Genomic DNA, 20,707 nt, shown 5'->3' with positions numbered 1-20,707 from the left:
TAATCATATCGAGGCAAAAACGACGGTGCAGAGGAAAGTGGGCGTGTTTTTATTGACTGGCAGTGTCTAATGACACTCCACTCCCTATGCTATATAAACTGGGAGGGACGTCAAACATCCTTCATTAAGAGTGAGTATGCGCTGATGCACCACATGTGCGCATCACTGTTGGCAGCACAAGACTCGCGTCAGCACCAAACACACACATCTGACCGGCACGATGGATGGGCAACAGAAAGACAGAAGAATGACTAATTTGTGGATATTGACGTTATTACTGGTATCTGTCTAAACTCTGGATAACCCAGGCTTTCCCCGACTTTTTCTTCTGGATACGGATTGTGGAGCTGGATCTTGTCCCTACAGGCTTTTGAAGAAGGATTATATTTATTATAAGCACTCCATTAATCACCACTTGGAATAGGAGCTTTTTGCGAGAGGACAACTTGATTTTCAAAGGATAGCACATCAACTCTAAAGAATGGCCATTTGGTTCACCTCTATCCTCGCAATCATTATAACATTACTTACTCAGGTAGGCATATTTTATTTGTTTAATTGTTTATTTATCTCATATTTCTATGCTTATTGTCTTTGCAATGCAGTACTAGCTGGACTATTATAGAAAAAACAATCATTTTGTGTGCTCACTGTACCATTTTAGGTTCTGGGATCAGGTGTGTTCGAGATAGATCTCCATCAGTTTGAGAATACTAGAGGTTTGCTGGCAAATGGACTTAGTTGCGGCAGGACTGCAGGCTGCAGGACTTTTTTCAGGGTTTGCTTGAAGAACTACCAGACGGTGGGCTCTCCCGGGAACTTTTTATTTGGCAGAGGCAGCACACCTGTCCTGGGCACCAACTCCTTCAGCATCCAGCGGGGCGGCAGGCTGCGTCTGCCGCTCAACTTCACCTGGCCGGTAAGAGCACGTGTCGCTGTCCGCACCGCCACTTTTATTTAGCCTATAGCATTTAATTAAAGAAAAGAAATGGATAACCTTTCTGACATCCAATCGGTAACCACCCATAAGGCATCAAAACCAATAAATAAATAAACAGATTTTTAGACAAGCTTTTTTTCTGCATACTGCATATTATTGAATTTATGTCATTATATTTATGTAGGCCTAAGTCACTGTCAACACTACATTGGGAGATAACAGTGATCATGATTACAGCATTCACATATTCTCTATTTGGGACCATTTCCTTAGATTTTTTTTTTTACTTTGTACACTTTCAGTTCAACCCTCCCCCCTCCCTTCCCTTATTTTTTTATATTTCCTGGCAATAGTCAGCCATGTCAAGCGTGCAATTTCTAAATGGTCTTCTCTGTGTTGAAGTTTTCCCCTATTTGTCCCCACAGGGTGCTTTCTCATTAGTTATTGAAGCCTGGCATTGCCCTGCATCTGATCTACCTGGAGGTGAGGAGCTGCGCACTGCCTGTCCGCCGCTAGAGGGAGACATGTCGTGTAGCCTATGACTTAGGGCTACTATTACCCATGACACAATTCATTAATAACAGTAACATCCACTTATTAATTGATACATGTTAGCAAATTGCATTTGGCATTTTTCAGCATTAGGGAATTGTGTTTGTTTAGTGCGCTGTGAGGCACAGGACATTTTATACAATCACATCTCTCCAACACAATTGCACTTCCCTTGGTTTATTTTTGGCGTGGGAAAGTGTAGGCCTAGAGGCTGAAGTGACAATATGAAAACCTTGCCAAAAAATCCTATGACCGCCTTTTCCTGTATTTTACACCTTTTTTGTTAGGTCCTTCATAATAGGGGAATAATGGCTACATGTGTTGCTGACTAAAAGGAAAAGGAAATTTCAGTATTACTGTACGCCTATTGTTATGTGAAATTCACTGAAAGAATAGTTGTTAGACTGTCAAAACACAATTAGCCTACATGCACTACATCATATAGGCTGTGGTCACCGGATAGTAGCCTATAGGCTATTTACAAAATATGTCTGCTTTACTGTAGGCCTAATGCGCATGTTCTGTTCTTCACAGATACCACCAACCCTGAATTCTTGATTAGTTATTTTGCCATCCAAAGACAGTTGGGAATAGGGGATGAGTGGTCCCAGGATCTGCAGACTGGGATGCAGACGGAGCTAAGGTACTCATACCGCTTCATCTGCAATGAAAATTACTACGGGGACACTTGTTCCAAAATATGCGCTCCAAGAGACGACCATTTTGGCCACTACACCTGCAAGCCAGACGGGCAAATAGCTTGTCTCCCAGGATGGAAGGGAGAATACTGCCAAGAACGTAAGCAATCAGAGTAAAGACACCATATGGGCATTTCTTTGTTTCTGATAAAGGTCACAAGTTAGATTTCAGGCCAGGGTTTGCTGTATTATTGTCTACGGTGGTGCTCAGATGTCATAGTTGCTAATCGTCAAGGATGCAATGATTTAAGCATGAGTGAACTTAAGAAGTAAGATAAGAGGCCCTCCAGTGACAGCTAAGATGCATTAGTCCCTTGTGGAGGGATCACCACGTAAGCCTATTGTATAAAACATAGCTAAGAACACTAATGTATTGTAGGTTATTGGTAACACTTTTAATAAGAGTACATTAATTAATGTTAGTTCATGTTTAATATCGCTTAATAAGCATTAACTAACCATTAGTTAATGCTTATTAAGGGCCAACCATTAACTAACCCCAAACCAAACCGTAAACTATTAAATAACTATAAATTAATAGCCTACAATATGTTAACATGAACACCATTAGTAAATGGTTACTACACACATTAGTTAACTGTTAATTAAGGCTTAGTTAATTGTTAATTATTATGAAGCATGAACTAACCCCTAATTAATGTACCCTTAGTGTACTGTAGCCTGGGTAAACCCAGCCCCCAGTGACCTGCTCTCAGACAGACCCTGCTCACTAGTCACAAGGTCTCAGAGCAGGTCACGTGGCGGCTGGGTTTACCCAGGCTACCCTTAGTGTAAAGTGTTATTCCTAATCAGTGATAACTAGTCTAACAATAATGTCATTCCTCAGAGGGCAATATAGTTTTTGAGCCAATCACAACAGAGGAACTATTTGCCAGAACTATCCACACACACACACACACACACACACACACACACACACACACACACACACACACACACACACACACACACACACACTGAACATTTAAACAGAGGTAGGCCTAGGCCTACTTGCCGTAGGCTACTTGGTGCACTTTCCCTCTGGGGCGCATGCGGGTTGGCTAATCCAGGGCGGTGGTTGCCCAGCAGCACGCGCTGGGGGTTAATCGCGGCATTATCGTCCGCCACGCGCCACTCAAATTGCAGGCTCTATTGTTGAACCACTAGGGCGGCAGCTGCACGCGGGCCTCGAACTGCCCACCCATAACAATGGGGCAGCTGTCCCGCTTTCTGAGAACAAGCATCTGCTCCACACTAACCAGCCCTAACACAAGTCTTATAACCATGCAAAATCAATGTCACATACAGCGCAGCACATTATGGTTTCTCATTGAAATGGCCAGGTAGCAGCAGGTTTTATTACGAGAAGAAAAGCATTTAAGGTGATGAATGCCATATTAGGAGCTTATTAGGTGTTGAGCTTTAAGTCTTTAAATTGTCTCTCTCTCCTTTTCTTTTTTCCTTTTCTTTTGAAACACAGCAATCTGTCTTGAGGGGTGCAGTGAAAGGAATGGAAATTGCACATTACCTGGAGAGTGCAAGTGAGTAGCTATTCACAGACTCTTTGGCTGTGTGCTTACATTCATACAAATCTCTCAATTTTCAATCCAATTCATTGGTGCGTCATTGTCAGTGATTCTAGGGCCTACATTCCCAGAGCAGAAATTGACCAAAGAAAATGCATTCGCTACAGCAGGGGAGCTCAACCTTTTGTCATTCAAGGCCCAGCCCACTTCTGATTGTTAAAACATTTCCGACGACCACCTTCACAAATAAATGATAGGCTATCATTCTGATATCTTGATGTGAGAGGTCCTGCGTGGCCCACTAGATGGTGCTCTGAGGCCCGCCCACCAGTGGGTCTGTGCTAGAACAATAACACAGAACAGCTTAACTACCAAGAATGTTATTCTTCATTTAGTAGGCTAGATATACTAAGATATACTACGAAGTATTCTAAGTAGGCCTACATGTATTCTACAGTGAGTCTGAATTTCAGTGTTAGTGTAATAACAGTGTAATGTTTGTGTATGAGCCCACAGTGATTGTGTTCTGTTTGTGTGTGAGACAGATGCAGAGAGGGCTGGCAGGGCCTCTTTTGTGATGTGTGTAAACGCCACCCGTCCTGTAAACATGGCACCTGCGACGAGCCATGGCAGTGCACCTGCAACGAGGGCTGGGGAGGCCTGTTCTGTGACCAAGGTCAGTCCCTCCTCCCTACCTCTCACCTGCTTTCTTTTTCGGGGGGGGGGGGGGGGGGGGGGGGGCAAAAAGAAAATTAATTGAATTGTGGTTAGGCGTCATTGGCTATGGTATGATTCGTCAACAAAACAGTGCTGCCTCCGGCTAACATGACAACGCCAACAAACAGGTGTTATCCACAGCTTCAGTAGAATCTAAAGTTAAAAGCAATTTTTGGAGATGCTCTGCTTCTAATCTTTCCACACATTTGTTTGCAGATCTGAACTACTGTACCCACCACAGACCCTGTGCCAACGGGGCCACGTGCATGAACACGGGCCAGGGCAGCTACACTTGCACCTGCTTGCCAGGCTTCACCGGGGTCAACTGCGACTCTGAGGTCACAGAGTGTGACAGCCAACCCTGTCGGAACGGAGGCCGCTGCCTGGTGAGTCCGGAAGTCTCTCTCTCTCCTTTCCCACAACACAGGCTTTTAGTCTCTCTCTCTCTCTCCTTTCCCACAACACAGGCTTTTAGTCTCTCTCTCTCTCCTTTCCCACAACACAGGCTTTTCCTGTTTTTGTTTTCGCCTCAGTCTATCTGCTCGTCCAGGAGGATGCTACCGATTGTTGAGTTGCTGGATGACCCAGTTCACAGACTCTACTGTAAATAGAATTCACACTGAGGATGAAGGTGGTGCTTGGGGGGAAGGGGGGGCATTATGAATGTGGTGCCATAAGCAAATCTGACACGGAGCTTGTAGTTTATATGTCTTTGGAAAAAATTAGGCTAATGCGGAAGTGCCAAAAACGGCAGTTCCTCGAATGGCCACTAGAGGCTGGCTGCAAAAAGCCAGTCATTCCCCATAGACCTCCATGTTAAAATGCCCAACTTTACAGCCTGGTTCAAAAAACAGCTTTAGTCTCTATAGCTAATTTTCCCATTCATGACAACTGTACAGAGTTGAATTTTTATATAACTCACCCATTTATACAGTCTATGGCTGCAAAAATAATTGGAAAATTACCCTATTTCTCACTTGATTTATTAACTCAGTCAACACTTTCCTAATGAGTTTATTTATGGTCTCAATCACTAGTTTCAAGTCTTCTTCAATACAGCATGATGTTCATTTAGTAAATTATGATTCAATTGATAGTGAAATAGACAATAAAAAATACAAGGTTTTGGGGCATGATTGACAGGTCACCTGTGCAGTGATCACGTAGCTCGCTGATCATGGACCACTGCGGCTCTGTTTGACTAAAATAAATAAAACAAGATGGCGACGGTCTAAATACCAAAGTCGAGGATGCAAAACGAGAGTCCACAAACCAATGGGTGACGTCACGGTGACTACGTCCATATTTTTAAGCGGTACAGTTGCTTCTATAAGTGACTATATGTGTGTTAAACACGAGATGTGTGCACCGAGTTGTGTGAGCCATGACGCACGCACATGTCCGACCTGTCAGACCTGCACCACTTACTTTTTACACCTGGGTGTGATTTTTATACAATCTATGGTATTTTCCTGCAGGACACTGAGAGCGGCTATAGGTGCATGTGCCCACGGGGGTTTGAAGGGACGCACTGTGAGCACAGGATGCTGACCTGTGCAGATACACCCTGCTTCCACAAGGGGAAGTGCAGAGAGACGGATGATGGACGTAGCTACATGTGCGAGTGTCCAGCGGGCTACACTGGACTTAACTGCGAGAAGAAAGTGGATAGATGTACCTCACTGCAATGCACCAATGGTAATACATCAAAAATAATCTATTCTTTCTGTACATCTCTAAATTAAATAATATTGTGCGTGATTACAGATTGAGGGACAACGCTACTTTGTTTTGCACAGGTGGGCACTGTGTGATCCACGGTAACCTCCGACTCTGCAGCTGCCGCTCGGGCTTTGCGGGGCTGCGCTGCGAGATCAACATCAATGAGTGTGCCACCAACCCCTGCGCCAACGGCTCCACCTGCATTGACCGCATCAACGACTACACCTGCACCTGCTTGCCGGGCTCCATGGGCCGCAACTGTGACAGGCCCACAGACCGCTGTGCCTCTCAGCCCTGCCTGAACGGAGGGACCTGCATCGCCGGAGCCAAAGGCCGGCCGACCTGTGTCTGCCCCGCCCAATACAGTGGCCCCCAGTGCCAGTCCTACCACGTGCCTTCAGCCATTACCCCCAGCCCCAACATAGGCTGGGTGTCCAGTGACAGGCTGAGCTGGGCGGCCATCATCCTGGGCGCAGGCCTGGTGGCTCTTCTGGTGCTGCTCTGCATGGTGGCGGTGGTCGTACGCCACGTCAAGAAGCAGAGGAACAGGGAGCAGGACTCGGAGACCATGAACAACCTCTCCAAGGCCGACTTTCAGAAGGAGAACCTCATCTCCACTCTGGAGCTCAAGAACAACAATAAAAAGATAGATTTGGAGGTGGACTGTCCCAGGGAAAGGTCCAACCACAAACAGATCAACCACTACAAAACCTCCAAGGGGTACAAGGGTGAACTGTCCCTTTTGGGCAAAGATGAAAACTGTGAAAAGACAATAGAAGACAAAATGCCATTGAGTAGAATGTACAGGTGAGTGCACATAAAATGATTGTAATGAACAGCTGTAGTAAGGTGTGGCATTTAGGCTATATCATGTAAGATCTACAGAAAGTATTTGGTCAATCATCTCATCATTCAGTACAGCAAAGATTGGAACATCAACTCCTCAATGTTGGTGTAAGATAACGTTGGTGCTGTGCTTAATAACTGACACAAAGTCTCTTTACTTCACAGTGAAACGCCGGAGTGTAGAATCTCAACGATATGTTCTTCCAGAGATTCAGTGTACCAGTCTGTGTTTGTAATAGCAGAGGAGAAAAATGAATGCGTCATAGCAACTGAGGTAAGATTTTTTTCATATTTAAAGGATAATTTAGTTGTTTTTTCCAACCTGGACCCTATTTTTATTTTATTTTATGTACAGTATAACTAAGTAATGTGAACAGAAATCTTTTAAATTGATGCTGTATTGACCAAGATCGCTTCAGTTGGCAGCCGCTTCCCACATGCCCCTACTGCACTAAACGAGTTTCCATACATACTTTTCATGACTTGAAAATATGTCTTTTACATGGTTTTTAGCTGAAATCTGCACTGTAGCCGGGTGGTGCAGCACCCCACATTATTACTTCCAGCCCCTGGCTACAGTGCAGTTTCTTCTCAATTCAACTTGGCATCTCAGGCTTGTGGAGACTTGGATTATGCCAGGTGAGCAGTATTTTCCACGTTTTTGCTCATCACCCTGTTCACATTCAGCAGACAGGTCTACTTCCCTGACACGGCCGTTCTCCATTTCTCCAAACTGGGACTACATTCTATCGCATGTAGTAAACTGAATGTCAGCAAGTACCTCATACAGTACAACCCCACATCACAATCACAACTATCCCATTGGAATAATCTGATCCTGTCAGTGGTGAAAACAAGCTTGTTTAGTGCACTAGGGGCATGTGGGAAAAGCGGGTGCCAACTGACACGATCTTGGTCAATACTGCACCAATTTCAAATATTTCTGTTCACGTAGTTATACATACAAAAATAAATAAAATAGGGTCCAGGTTGAAAAATACAGAAATTCTGTTTTTTTTTGTTTTTTTTCTGATTCCCCCCCATTTTCTCCACAATTGTACTTAGCCAATTCCCCCTGCTGCCCCGGTCACTGCCTCACCCCCTCTGCCGATCTGGGGAGAGCCGTAGACACACATATGCTTCCTCCGATACATGTGCAGTTGCCAGCCGCATCTTTCCACCCGACAGCGGGGAGCTTAACCGGCAGGACATAGCACGTGGGAGGATCACGCTATTCCCACCAGTTCCCTTCCACCCCGAACAGGCTAGACCAGAGGAGGCGCAAGTGGACACATACCCTCATTCCGGCTTCCCACCCATCGTGCCTGTGCCGACCAACCCGGAGGTAGCACGGGGCGCGAACCTGCAGCCCTCGTGTTGGTAGGCAGGGAATCTACCGCTACACTACCCGGATGCCCCCGAAATTCTCCTATAAACTGTTTTCCCATTTCTTCTGAGCATGACCCTGCTTATATCATCAATTGATCAGCAACAGACAATTTCTTTTGACTTTAAATTGCGAGCTGCTGAGATTGACACTGACTTGTTCTCTCTCTTCTCTCTCTCAGGTATAATAAATGGAAGATATTAGTCATTCTATACATCGGATGTCTTCTGGACTGTTTACAAGTGTAGAGAGACTGGGATTTATTTAAATGCAACTTGCTGCTCTTGAAAACTTGATAACTGGATGGAGCCTGTGCGCTCTTTGAATGCAATAGAACTCAAGCTACTATTTTTGTTAGAATGTAAAGACTGAAAAGACTGTTGTGGGAAATAATGAGAAAATCTGACTTACGGACGCGCCTGTGATCTTTTTGATTCAGACCCTTGTCTGGTCCGTCCAGGTTCATCCAAGGGCAGCAGGCGTACATGTTTATGCCGGCATGTCCATTAGTAGAAGAGGACTATCTTGATGTGCTCCTCTCCACCTTATTGCGATAATCAGCAATCAACAAATCAACTTACTGCCAACAAGCCTGTGGATGGAGCCAGCCATTTCCATTTTCAGTGGCCTGGCTATGCGCTATGCAAGCAAAAATGAGCATTGTGCTAAATAGAAGAGTGACAAAAAAAACTACTGAAAACGGTTCATTTTTGAAGAATATTTGAGTCAGTTTTGTAAATCGAATCCTTTTGATAAAGAATGTATGCAGCCCAGATCACAAAGCCTTATGTATGGGTTTAAGAACAACATTGTGCCCTGCCTTATCTTGATTTCTTTGCACAGCAAAATGGAGGTAACATAAAAAAAAATCAATTGATGCAATATGCTTCAGCGCCAGGGAAACTCAAGATAAGGCCTAATTTTACCTTATGCAAGATCACCCATAAATAAAGACAAAGAAATACATGACAAGTGACTATCGTACCAAGGACGCCTTCAATTGAAATTACTGAACCAATAATGTTATTTTGTAAGATTAGTCTTTCATTAGTAATTTAAGAATATGAAGCACTGATCTTGTTCTTTCTATGTTTTATAAGATTATTTTGTATATAATGTACTATATTTATATGTTAAGATTAGAAGTATGAAATGTACATTTGTTTTTAAGTTGATGGCTCAAAAAGTTGAATTTATTTTTAAAATGTTGGTGTTTCTTTCTTTCTTTTTTTAAAGAAGAAAAAGTAACAATGAATACATATCTGGTACACTGTTTGTTTGTTGCTCTTCAATGGTTGAGTGTACATGGTCAAATAGAGATCCTGGTTTGCCTAAATGTTGGAATCATCTAGAATCTTTATTTGTGTCACCTGGTGTGGAAGTGGCTTCATTGTCTAGATCATTGGTTCCCAAACTGTGGTCTGCGGACCACCAGTGGTCCGCGGGGCTCCGCTTGGTGGTCCGCCAGAGAATTGCAAAAGATAAATAAATACAGACAACAGTTTTTACATGATACACATTAACCCTGGGAGTAGCCGGATTGGGCCGATTTTCGGAAATGTTGCACTATTTGGGAAATATCACAATTTTGAACATTTTCTTTCAGCAACTGCAGCAGGCTCAGTTTTAAAGCCAGAGTGAAGTTTCTGGTATCCTGTGAAACCCTAAGGAAGACCTAAGGAATCGATTTGTACCAACCATGTCATGCTAGTTTGTCAGGAAGATAGCTAAATAACACTCCAAAGTTAGGCAAAATTTTGGCGAGGGGAAAAAAAACATTTACATACAAAGGGGTCCTGTCCTCTTTTTCACAGCCTAATGGTGGCGTGTGTGTGTGTGTGTGTGTGTGTGTGTGTGTGTGTGTGTGTCCGTTTTGAACCAGCTAGTAGCCTATTGTCATTTAGCCTTTCTGCTGCTATTGCATGGTTAAATCAGCAAATGTTTTTTTTGGGGGGGGGGGGGGGGTGTTGGTATACGCAGTGGAAGTGGTCCCTGGGAAAGTTGGTTTTGTATGTAGTGGTACTTGGATGGAAAAGTTTGGGAACCCCTGGTCTAGATAATGATTGGCCTTGTAGCATTTCTAATGATTCCATGTGTATGTCCATGACAGGCATGTGTCAATGTGATGTTAAATCAATGTGCTAGCAATCATTCAGTGGACAGTATTGTAATTGGCAGCAATGTAAGGACTTCCTCAGACAAAATATATATATTTAAAGAAATCTGTATGTGAAAATAAAGAATTCTTGTGGTCTTTTTACCCAACTACTTTATAAATGAACATGCGAATTGTCACATCAAGGCTCTGAGGAGCAAAAGACAAGCCTAGATGCATGATGCATCATACATCTTTTATCAGTCACCTCTCAGGCCTCTGCCAGTAGTATGCTTAGAGACCAAGCTTGCAAACTGAAAGGGAGGGGTTAGATAAGGTAGGCTACTTAACAAAACTAAGCAGATGCTTGTGGATGTGTCATTGATCAAATCACCATATGCCCTTTCACTGCTGGAGCATGAACAGGGCCCCCGAGCCCGGCCTCTGCCAAGTCTCTAGCTTTGAAGCTGCACACACACAACGCCCAACTGACATCACAGCAAATTACATTGTTACTCATAGCATCTCTTGCACTTCCTTCAACTTCTGCCATTTTCATTGCTGTTCCATCACCCACCCTGCACATAATGTAACCCCCTCCCCCTAGAACACATTTTTATGACTGCGCTGAACTCGTGTTTGTGTGCAATACATGGAACATAATCTATTACCCCAGGACCCATACAGGTGAATGTTCCCTTATTCTTCCCTTTTCTCTTCTTATGCATCTGCCTTAAATGAAATGCAACAGGTCGAAGACTGTAAAAGGTGCTTGCTGTTTCAAAGAGTGGAGCAATGTCTTCAACTAACACTTGGGGGCAGTAAGCCCTGTGTTCTTCCACTTCCACAACTTACAATGTAGCTGCACAAAACATCCATGCATTCATTGGGTATGACAACGCTGATGATGGCTGATTGAAACTCTCCAACATTTAGACTAAAGAACATTATGATTTTATGAATGCTGGCTTCTTTCTTCGTTGGTTATGAGATCATGCCATCTAAGGGACATAATCAATATTATACTGGCTTATGCATAAGTAGGTGGCAAATCAGCTCAGGTGCCAGCAACAAACCTAGGCAGAACACAGACACGCAATGAGCTTAAGACAACCACACTCCCAGCTAAATAGCCCTATTTATACAGTAGGTAATCTGATTAGCTGCTGCCATCACTGACTATTTGACACAAGGATACAATATGTGCTGTGCTCCCAGACTTAAATGGATACAGTACGTGGCCATGGAATAAAATAGTAGTGCCTACAGTACATGCCTTTGTGCATGATGTGAAAATGAAAAATGATGTGTGACGATATTCCTCTTGTCTTGTAGGAGTCTTTTGATGTCACTACTAACACATTATGACAACCATGGCCATTTCTGGTAGTCTCCAATAATTAGTATCTCAAATCTTTTCTCATTTCTGTATTCAATATTCCTTATTCAATATTTTTGTTTTCCATTATAAACATTGTCCCTGACTACCCACACCAGGGGGAAATGACAATGAATCTGATTGTTTTGATTGGCAGGCAATTAGACATATGACATGACAAATATGATTTTTATGTGGAAGGAAAGGATTAAATACTACACTAAATATAATTCTAAAATATAATATAACATATATTATATTCTCTATTTATTATACTGTTGTATTAACAAAATGATAACTGAATAATTTCCTTTCCCATAAAGATTTCCATTTCCATTCATTTGCTAGTGCTGCCTGGCGGCCCAGGAGGCCCTGGCCCACTTTGAAAACCACTGACTAATTGGTGATGTCACCAGTGATGTCACTTGAGCACTCAATAATGATATCATCAGTGATGTCACTCGAGCAATTGTGATGTCATCAGTGATGATGTCATTGGTGATGATGCCATCAGGGATGTCACTCGAGCCATTGTAATGTGATTGGTGATGTCATCAGTGATGTCATCAGTGAGTGATGTCATCAGTGATGTCATCAGCAATAAGTGATCGAGTGTGGCAGCAATGTTGCTAAAGCAGTCACCTGAAGAGATACAGTTGGAAAGAAAGAAAGAAAGAAAGAAAGAAAGAAAGAAAGAAAGAAAGAAAGAAAGAAAGAAAGAAGGAAAAAAAGAAAGTTAAGCCTTTCCAACATTCTCACAACGATTCTGTGGCCCCAGCAGTTTAGTAGCCTAGTCCAGTGGTTCTCAAATGGGGGTCCGTGGACCCCCAGGGGTCACTTTGCCAGGGGGTCCGCGAAAAGTTTTCAGGTTTTTTTTTTTTTTTTAATTAAAAAAAAAATGCTACATGTTACTTATTCCTTCTCAAACTACTTCCTACATGGTGCTAGTCTATCAAAATATCTTGGCTGTCATTGATTGTGTTGCATAGTGGTTTTCTGTACTGTTGACAAATTGTGATATATTTTTTTGCAAAATCTTCATAGTTCAACGAAAATAGTTTATGCTTTAAATCTAAAATGGTTCATGGATTACATTCTAATAACAAACCTATCAAATTAAAAGTCGAGCACGTTACCGTGGAAACAATTAAGCTTAGCTCAAAATCACAAATCAGAATGAGGGGGTCCCCGGTATATTTTCTATCTTGTAAGGGGTCCTTGGCTGAAAAACATTTGAGAACCTCTGGACTAGTCTGTCCAGTTCAGTTCGAAATAACCTGCTTCGTGGAAGAGGCCCCTTGGTTTGATTCCTACAGCGATCCTGATTGGCTTGTCCGTTTAGCTAACCCAGCCCCTCCTGTGATTTCATTGGTCGGGAACGTTTTGTTCTGACAAGCTGAGATCTGAACAACAAATACACGTGTCTCTAGGCTATGAGGTCTGAGGATACAGCAGAGACTCTGACACACCTACCTACCTAAAGGCATTTTGATGATATAGCCCGCGCGCACAATTTTAGACACTACGCTTTCGGCAACACTCCTTTAGGATTTGGTAGGCTATAGATTGTCATTGGATTCCTACAAACCAGTGCATCTGATTAGCCAGTTGAATAATGGCAGTCTAATGTATCGGAATGCATACCATAGGCAGCATCGTCGGACGGCAACTACTTCTTGATAGAAATATATAAAAACTCAAGTCACTGTCTTAAACCCCAGCCAGTCATCACAATGAAACCTCACGGCATTATAGAAGAGAAGAGAAGTATGTGGATTTTTGGTTATGGCTCATTAATCTGGAAACCTGATTTCGAATACAAGAGGAGCAAAATCGGCTACATTAAAGGATATAAACGACGTTTCTGGCATGGAGATGATTTTTATCGAGGGGACAAAGAGAGGGTGAGTTGTGCACTTAGGCTACATGCTAAAGCTTTGTGACTAGGCTACTAAAGTTATTGGATTGTCCTGCCCTGCAAATCATTCAAAATGTGATGTGATGTGATGTGATGTGATAGTTCTACGATGATATTTATGAGTGTAAAAATGCTTGCTGTGCTTGTTATGTGCTGAGCTGTCATGTCTTCATACTGAGTGACAGTCTGTCCCTTCTCCCCATAGCCAGGCAGAGTGGTGACATTAGTGGAGGATCGTGAGGTAAGAGGGTGTCCTTGTTTTGATGTACTGTAGTACCAGTAGTCTATTGTGGGCTATGCTAAGGTTTATGAAAAAAGGCTTAGAACCTCCCTAAATAGATAGCCTATCTATTTAGGGAAGTTCTAAGCCTTTATTTATTTATTTATTTTTTACCTCTCATGGACAATTGCATTCTCTTCCATGTGTGTATAGAATTCTTCTATTCCATTATTATGTACAAAAGAAAATAAATAGCCTAGGCCAGTGGTTCTCAAATGGAGGTTAAATAATTCTGTAATTAAACATCTAAAGCATCAATCTTATTATCATATGGGGGTCCGTGGGACAAAATCCTATCAAATGGGGGTCCGTGGTCTAATTTTTGTCAGTTTAGGGGTCCTTCATGTGAAAAAAATGTAGAACCACTGGCCTAGGCTACATATAACCCAATAAAACCCAGGCAGTCACCATTTGTGATTGTGAACAAGAACTAGTTGGAATGCCAGTATTCTATTGTGGATACTTATTTTATAGTCTGATGCCTGAACTATTCTAAGTCTAACCAGTGGGGTAGTGGAAAATAAAAAGCTGGCGTTGATCATAAGTAACCATCAATACAATGTATTATGTGTGATTCCCCCCCGTTAGAAAGACCCTATCCTTGTTTTGTTTACATCAGCTATGCTGTGAATTTGCTGAATTCGTGTCCAGAGATATTCCTCAGATATTCATCCTAATACTGCCACAGTCACATTTTCTAAATTCTTGATTAATCTAGCTCTACAACAGAGCTGATTAATCAAGCTCTACAACAACAGGAGACAACAGTGTATGTTCACTAATACTGGTGAAACGGAGGCTCTGGGAATATTTCTAATAACAAAACTGAAATTCAGCTGTGTTTGCATTTATTTCGTTATTTCTCAACGTATTACTTATATGTCACACTGGAAATGTGATATTTAGTCGTGCTGTGCCTTTAACATTCAGCATGCTCACTGTCTTCCCTCCACCTGCCCCCCCTGCAGGCCTGCACCTGGGGAGTGGCCTACGAGGTAACAGACTCACAGATCGAAGAGTCCCTGCAGTACCTGAACATGAGGGAGGCTGTGCTGGGAGGTTACATCACAGAGATGGTGGACTTCATCCCCAGAGAGAAGGGCCCGGGCCAGGGTCATCTGGTGGCCCTCGCCTACATCGCTACCTCCGACAACCCTATCTACCTCGGCCCCGCCCCGGACGCCCAGATCGCCGCCCAGATCGCCGCTTGCAGGGGCAACACGGGCCACAACATAGAGTACCTGCTCCGCCTGGCTGAGTTCATGAGACTGTCGTGCCCCGGGGTGCACGATGAGCACCTCTTCTCCATCGAGGCGGCCACCTTGGCCCTGTTCTGTGAACTCAAGGTTGAGCCTCCCCCCAGACCAGTGATCCTTACTCCTGGGAACTAAATGAAAGCACTCCATGTCATAAAAAAAGGTTTAAGATAGCAATGCAGTTATGTTGTTTCATGTAATCCTTCCTGTTGTGTGTCAGTCAGCGGGTTCTTGTTGTTCTGATGTTTTCATACTTTGTGCAAAGGAAAATAAGACATGTTGAATGAAGGAGGGGATGCGTGACCAGTTTACGCAGTCTGAGGAATTCTGTGCTTCTCACAGTAACCCATGGTATAAAATATGTAGGTCACACACCGTCAACTATAACCTATAAGAAGCATTATGAGTTTTTTCTTCCTCTCTTTTCCCCCCCTCCAAATGTACACTATGGGATTAGGCTACTACTCCTTTCCACCATGATCTTTTAAACCTTTGTTGTAAAAGGATGTCAAAACCTATTGTAAATATACTGTTTTTAAATATATATTTTAATTAAAAAGAATCACTGAAATATTGCAACATGCCTTAATCCTTTCTAAAATGAACAGTTAAAGAATAGCTATATCTGTGTGTCATTGATCTAGGTACTGTAACTGATTCGACAGAGGTATGCAGATAATGCTGACATGCAGTTATTGGAAGAAAACATAATATATATATTGTTGTTTTGATGAAGCCAAGGACTGGGTCTGGGTAACGCCTATAGGCGTTCACATACTGTAGCTCCCCAATGCCTTGTGACTTTCAACACACGCATATGTGACGCATGAGTGCCCAGCCACACACTGTACATGCTCCTCTGCTCCCAAGTCACATGGCCAGGCAATGCACAGCTGTGAGGAATTGGGGGCTCCTCATAAAACTGAACTACGGTCAACATGCATTGTTTATTATTATTATTATTATTATTATTATTATTAATAATAATAAACACCTCTTTTGGGTAGCTGTAATTGGTACTATGCTGTTTTCAAACATATTTTAAATGTGTAAGTTTGGTGCATCTCTTGACATATGGTAGGCATAAACTCGAAACACTCAGCCATGAATGTTGTGTATTATATAGCCTACAACAGGTCAAAGTCACGTGTTTGTCACGTAAGTACACTTGTCAGCATAAATCTTTTGTTCTGAGCATATGCCAAGGTTGAGTGGAAATGCTATATGTCACATAGCAGTCTGTAAAAACAGACTGCCGTGGAGGTATCTGTTGAGTACACCAAGTCAGCCACAAGGAAAAACACAACCCATGCTTTCAGAGCCAGCAGATTCCTTTCCTGAAAGTCTCTCTGCACTTAGTTGAGAAGTAGACGGGCATATAGAGGCGAGGGGTGTTGCAGGAGCAGGGAGGTGGAGGGGCAGATTGGATTTCTCTCCCTGTCTGAGTTTTGCTCACGTTGCAAAAACATGTACACGTGCGACATACCAGAGCAAAGAAGAAGTGCTTTCAGGCCAGGATAAACACACATACATTATAAGCTGCATACTTCTGCAGCTCGCTTCACCATATTCCTAGAAACCAGCTCAAAAGTGGGTCAAAGGTTTGAGCCATGAAACAGTGCAAGAAGCATGCAGCTCAACAGCTGTGCACATGCACATGGCAAGCAAGGCAACTTTATTTCTATAGCACATTCCATACATTGGGGCAATTCAAAGTGCTTTACAGAGCTAATAAAAATACAGCAGCATAAAGGTAAAAGATTTACAATTTAGAAGTGCAAAAGTACAATTGTAAACAAAAAAAATGCAATAACTGTACCTAAGTTTGATAGCCTATAGGTTATCCAGTACAGTAACATCAAGACTACTGCTCTTTGGGAGAGGGTTAATGCCTGCCGTTTTCAGCCTTTGAGGGGGAAATGTCAGATTGGAGAGAATTGTTTACTACTTGTATTAGTTTTTTTCACCAGGCTGCTCAAAACTGTTTTAAAGGGATAGTTCACTTTTCTTTTCTTTTTTTATGTCTAGCCCTATACGAGGAATCAGCGTGACGTCACAACAACAAAAATCACTGCAAAACACCCAGAACCGGAGCAGTTAACTAGTATGATTTGTGCCAAACAAACGTTAATATCTCAAAAACTATACATGACATCGCTTATATTTTGACATTCTGAGTGAGAGCAGAAGTAGCTGAGAGTTTGATGTAATATATGCATGTCATGGTAAAGTTGTGTGAACTGTTGCAGTTTTTTAAATGTACACCACACAGCCGGGGCTAGAGTGAGCACTCAAGGCTCGCTCCATAGGGTCCCATTGCCGTTTCCACCCGGAAACGCGTTTTGTCTATCCCTCGTATAGACCATTTTTATGTTTGTAAACAGCGATTATCCATCCTGACTCACTGTCAGGATGGGTCTAGGATCCAACTACATCACCAAAGTTGCAGCGCCGTACATCGTCATATTCCTAGTGGCAATGTCTATCGTCTATATGGCACAAGACGCCTTTTTCAGCTTCACTTGCTTCCTCAGAGTTTTGCAACTAACCCTGACGTCCACTCTAAATGGGTCTATTTGCTACTTACCAATGGTTATGTTGATTGGTAGAGTTCTTTCTCAGCACAATCCATCCTGCTCCTCATAGTAGCTCTGGAAAGTTGAGAAAACAAAAACAAACGCAAGGTCAAACGTTCCTTTATGTACAAGCTGACTGAAGCTGATACAGGACCGTGACCCCCATTGACCTTGCATTCGATTTTGCCCAACTTTCCAGAGCTACTATGAGGAACAGCCTGGATTGTGCTGAGAAAGAACTCTGCCAATCAACATCATCATTTGTAAGTAGCAAATAGGGCTAGATTTTATAAAATGTGAACTATCCCTTTAAGGATGTTAGTGGGTAAAACATTAAAGGAACACCGCCAATTTTCAACCAGCTTTGTTTGTATCACTAGGTATCTTGTGCACTCGATTCCTAGGCTCGCCCGCTGCGCAGCCTCACCCGCCCTGCACCTCGCCGAGCTGGCCCTGCAGCTCGCATACGCAGCTCGGCCCTACGCGGCCTCACCCTGGCTGCTCCTTGATGGCATACTTCAGGGATGCTGGATCACCTGTCCTGGAGCTGGCATCATACATCTGTCCAAGATGGGGGTCTGAAGCCAGACTCCCACTTCTTTCAGTGTCTGCCCCTGGGACTTGATTTTGCTCTTATGATATCACTGGTGTGTGTGTGTGTGTGTGTGTGTGTGTGTGTGTGTGTGTGTGTGTGTGTGTGTGTGTGTGTGTGTGTGTGTGTGTGTGTGTGTGTGTGTGTGTGTGTGTGTGTGTGTGTGTGTGTGTGTGTGTGTGTGTGTGTGTGTGTATGTGTGTGTGTGTGTGTGCGTGCGTGTGTGTATTGAGAGTTGATTTGAGTTAGTTTGTGGACTAGGGATGTCATTTGTGCATGAATGACATCACTGGTTATTTTGTGTTCTAACAAAACAACATGATATCTCACTCATAACAGATGATGATGATGACTCAAAGCATATTGGCTGACTCATCATCGCCTTCCAATTCACACCATGTATTTAATTTGTTCTCTACTGCACTACGTACGTACGTACGTACACTCACGGATCGAGCACTTTATTATGATCTTCCTATAAAGTGCCTCCAGGTTCCACGTGTTGTGCATTCTGAGATGGTTTTCTGCTCACCACAGTTTTACAGAGGTTATCGAGAGAGGTTACTGTCGCCTTTCTGTCAGCTCCAACAAATCTGGCCATTGTTCTCTGACCTCTCTCATCAACAAGGCCTTTAAATGGTTGAATCTGAATATAAGTATTGTAAGTAGTGCATTAAATGCTGAAGAACAATATGAAGCCTGATCATTTAGGATCAATATCAGCTGATTCAAACTGTATTGAGGAAGCTGCAGCTGCCGCAAACAGCTGCTGCTCTGTCAAGGCTGAACAAATGGAAAACGTAGATTATACATTTCTCCAAGAGTTAGGCTACACATCTGATACCGTGCTTATGAGAGCTGAAGTAAGCCTTAACCTCTTTCTTTCTCTTGTTATTTTTCAAAACAATGAAACAACTGAGGACGTATATTTGAAATGACAGATAATAAAAACTATATTAAAGCACTATAATTTAGTAAGCTGTCAGTCTCGCATAACAATAAAGGTTAGCCAATCAATAAAGGCCCCTCACTAAGCTCTGTTAGGGCTCCTTGGAGAGGCACAGAGTGAATATATGACCCTGGGGTCATCAAGTTAGGAAATGCTTGGTCACGAAGATGAGTGCAAGCCATGTCCGTATCTCTGACCCTTTCTATTACCACTGTAGATTCTAAGTGTGTATAAAATACAAAATCAAAGCAGGTTCATGACTCTATTGATATCAAAGAAAATTTGCAATAAATGTAGACTATATGGGCATATCATGCGCTTTCATATGCACTTCAGAAACCTAATCATCAACATTATTGTCCTTCCTGACGTCACTTCGCTTCGAAAACGTCAGCTATTATCTTCTGAGCAGAATTGATTACGTGGAACATTCACAATGCTGAGAAATGGAGGCTGAGGTCATGTCTTCAGGATGTGTGCTTGGCCTATCACTGCTCAGAATAGTGGACATACATTCCAAAAACATTACTCCCACTTCTCCATCCTCCACCTGCATGCTAATGTGCACCCAGGCTGAACCCCGACCCTTGACCTTGGCGTGGTCAGGGGAGGGCTGAAGGTCACCCTGGAAGTGCGTTAAGGAGAAAGTGATTGGGCTGCTAATGGAGTCCTTCCACTTCAGAGCCGCGGCCTCCCTGTATTGGGCCGTGCCCCAAGGTCAGCCGAGGATCAGCTCACTCAGCTCTGGGCTCCTCCTGCCACTGGACGTGAGAGCCATGCGGTCATAAAGGCCACCACATTCGGTCATAAAGGCCACCACACCACAGAAGGAAAGGAAGATTGTCCACTAATAGAGCACAAACAATGGCTAATGACTTGGCAGTAGCCTTCTTTCAGCCCTCTATCAATCAACCAAATTGAAAATTAAACTAAGGTTCCATATGGTTGATGTTATACTGAGAGAGCAGTATTCTGAACAGTTATATTAAAAGACTGGATTTGTCTTGGCTTTTGCTTTAGAGTAAAACATGTGGAAGCGCATTTCTTGCAAAATCAAAATTACTTTAATTCCACTGTGATGTAAAAAAAATCATGTCGCATTAGAGAAAAAACCCTGATCAGACTTGTTCATCATTACACAGTGATATAGCCCATTTCTTCATCCACCCATCATTGTTGTTGGGTGATGTAACTATTGCTTCTTTTCATCCAAACACAACATGACTCACGACCACCGGATCTTTAATCCAATCTGTTTGGACCAGGACTGGTGAC

General features: G+C 42.9%; 2 protein-coding genes across 2 annotated transcripts; both read left to right on the top strand.

Annotated features, from left to right (window-relative positions):
- The first annotated feature begins 275 nt into the window (after positions 1 to 275).
- Positions 276 to 10,560, top strand: LOC310772690 (delta-like protein 4). Its single transcript, XM_083632556.1, has 11 exons — positions 276 to 535; positions 665 to 919; positions 1,366 to 1,423; positions 2,027 to 2,290; positions 3,671 to 3,731; positions 4,262 to 4,392; positions 4,650 to 4,819; positions 5,912 to 6,131; positions 6,233 to 6,962; positions 7,167 to 7,275; positions 8,570 to 10,560. The coding sequence occupies exons 1-11, from the start codon at positions 482 to 484 to the stop codon at positions 8,573 to 8,575; spliced, it is 2,058 nt and encodes a 685-aa protein (XP_083488682.1). The 5' UTR covers positions 276 to 481; the 3' UTR covers positions 8,576 to 10,560.
- Positions 10,561 to 13,526: 2,966 nt separating this feature from the next.
- Positions 13,527 to 15,753, top strand: LOC310772704 (glutathione-specific gamma-glutamylcyclotransferase 1-like). The gene is made up of 3 exons (XM_083632578.1): positions 13,527 to 13,765; positions 13,985 to 14,020; positions 15,028 to 15,753. Exons 1-3 carry the CDS (start codon positions 13,595 to 13,597, stop codon positions 15,448 to 15,450), a joined length of 630 nt encoding a protein of 209 aa, XP_083488704.1. The 5' UTR covers positions 13,527 to 13,594; the 3' UTR covers positions 15,451 to 15,753.
- The last annotated feature ends 4,954 nt before the right edge of the window (positions 15,754 to 20,707 follow it).

The sequence above is a fragment of the Poromitra crassiceps genome (assembly GCF_964638095.1).
Source record: "Poromitra crassiceps genome assembly, chromosome: 3".
Lineage (NCBI taxonomy): Eukaryota > Metazoa > Chordata > Actinopteri > Beryciformes > Melamphaidae > Poromitra > Poromitra crassiceps.
The sequence above is the reverse complement of the archived record's forward strand: the minus strand, read 5'-3'. Positions and strand labels throughout refer to the sequence as shown.

Excerpts from the sequence above, each read along its gene's own strand:
- LOC310772690 (XM_083632556.1), top strand. The coding sequence starts at position 482 with ATGGCCATTTGGTTCACCTCTATCCTCGCAATCATTATAACATTACTT. Across the intron at positions 536-664 it reads TTATAACATTACTTACTCAG|GTTCTGGGATCAGGTGTGTT; the intron begins GTAGGCATATTT and ends GTACCATTTTAG. Across the intron at positions 1,424-2,026 it reads TGCATCTGATCTACCTGGAG|ATACCACCAACCCTGAATTC; the intron begins GTGAGGAGCTGC and ends TGTTCTTCACAG.
- LOC310772704 (XM_083632578.1), top strand. The coding sequence starts at position 13,595 with ATGAAACCTCACGGCATTATAGAAGAGAAGAGAAGTATGTGGATTTTT. Across the intron at positions 13,766-13,984 it reads ATCGAGGGGACAAAGAGAGG|CCAGGCAGAGTGGTGACATT; the intron begins GTGAGTTGTGCA and ends TTCTCCCCATAG. Across the intron at positions 14,021-15,027 it reads CATTAGTGGAGGATCGTGAG|GCCTGCACCTGGGGAGTGGC; the intron begins GTAAGAGGGTGT and ends CCCCCCCTGCAG.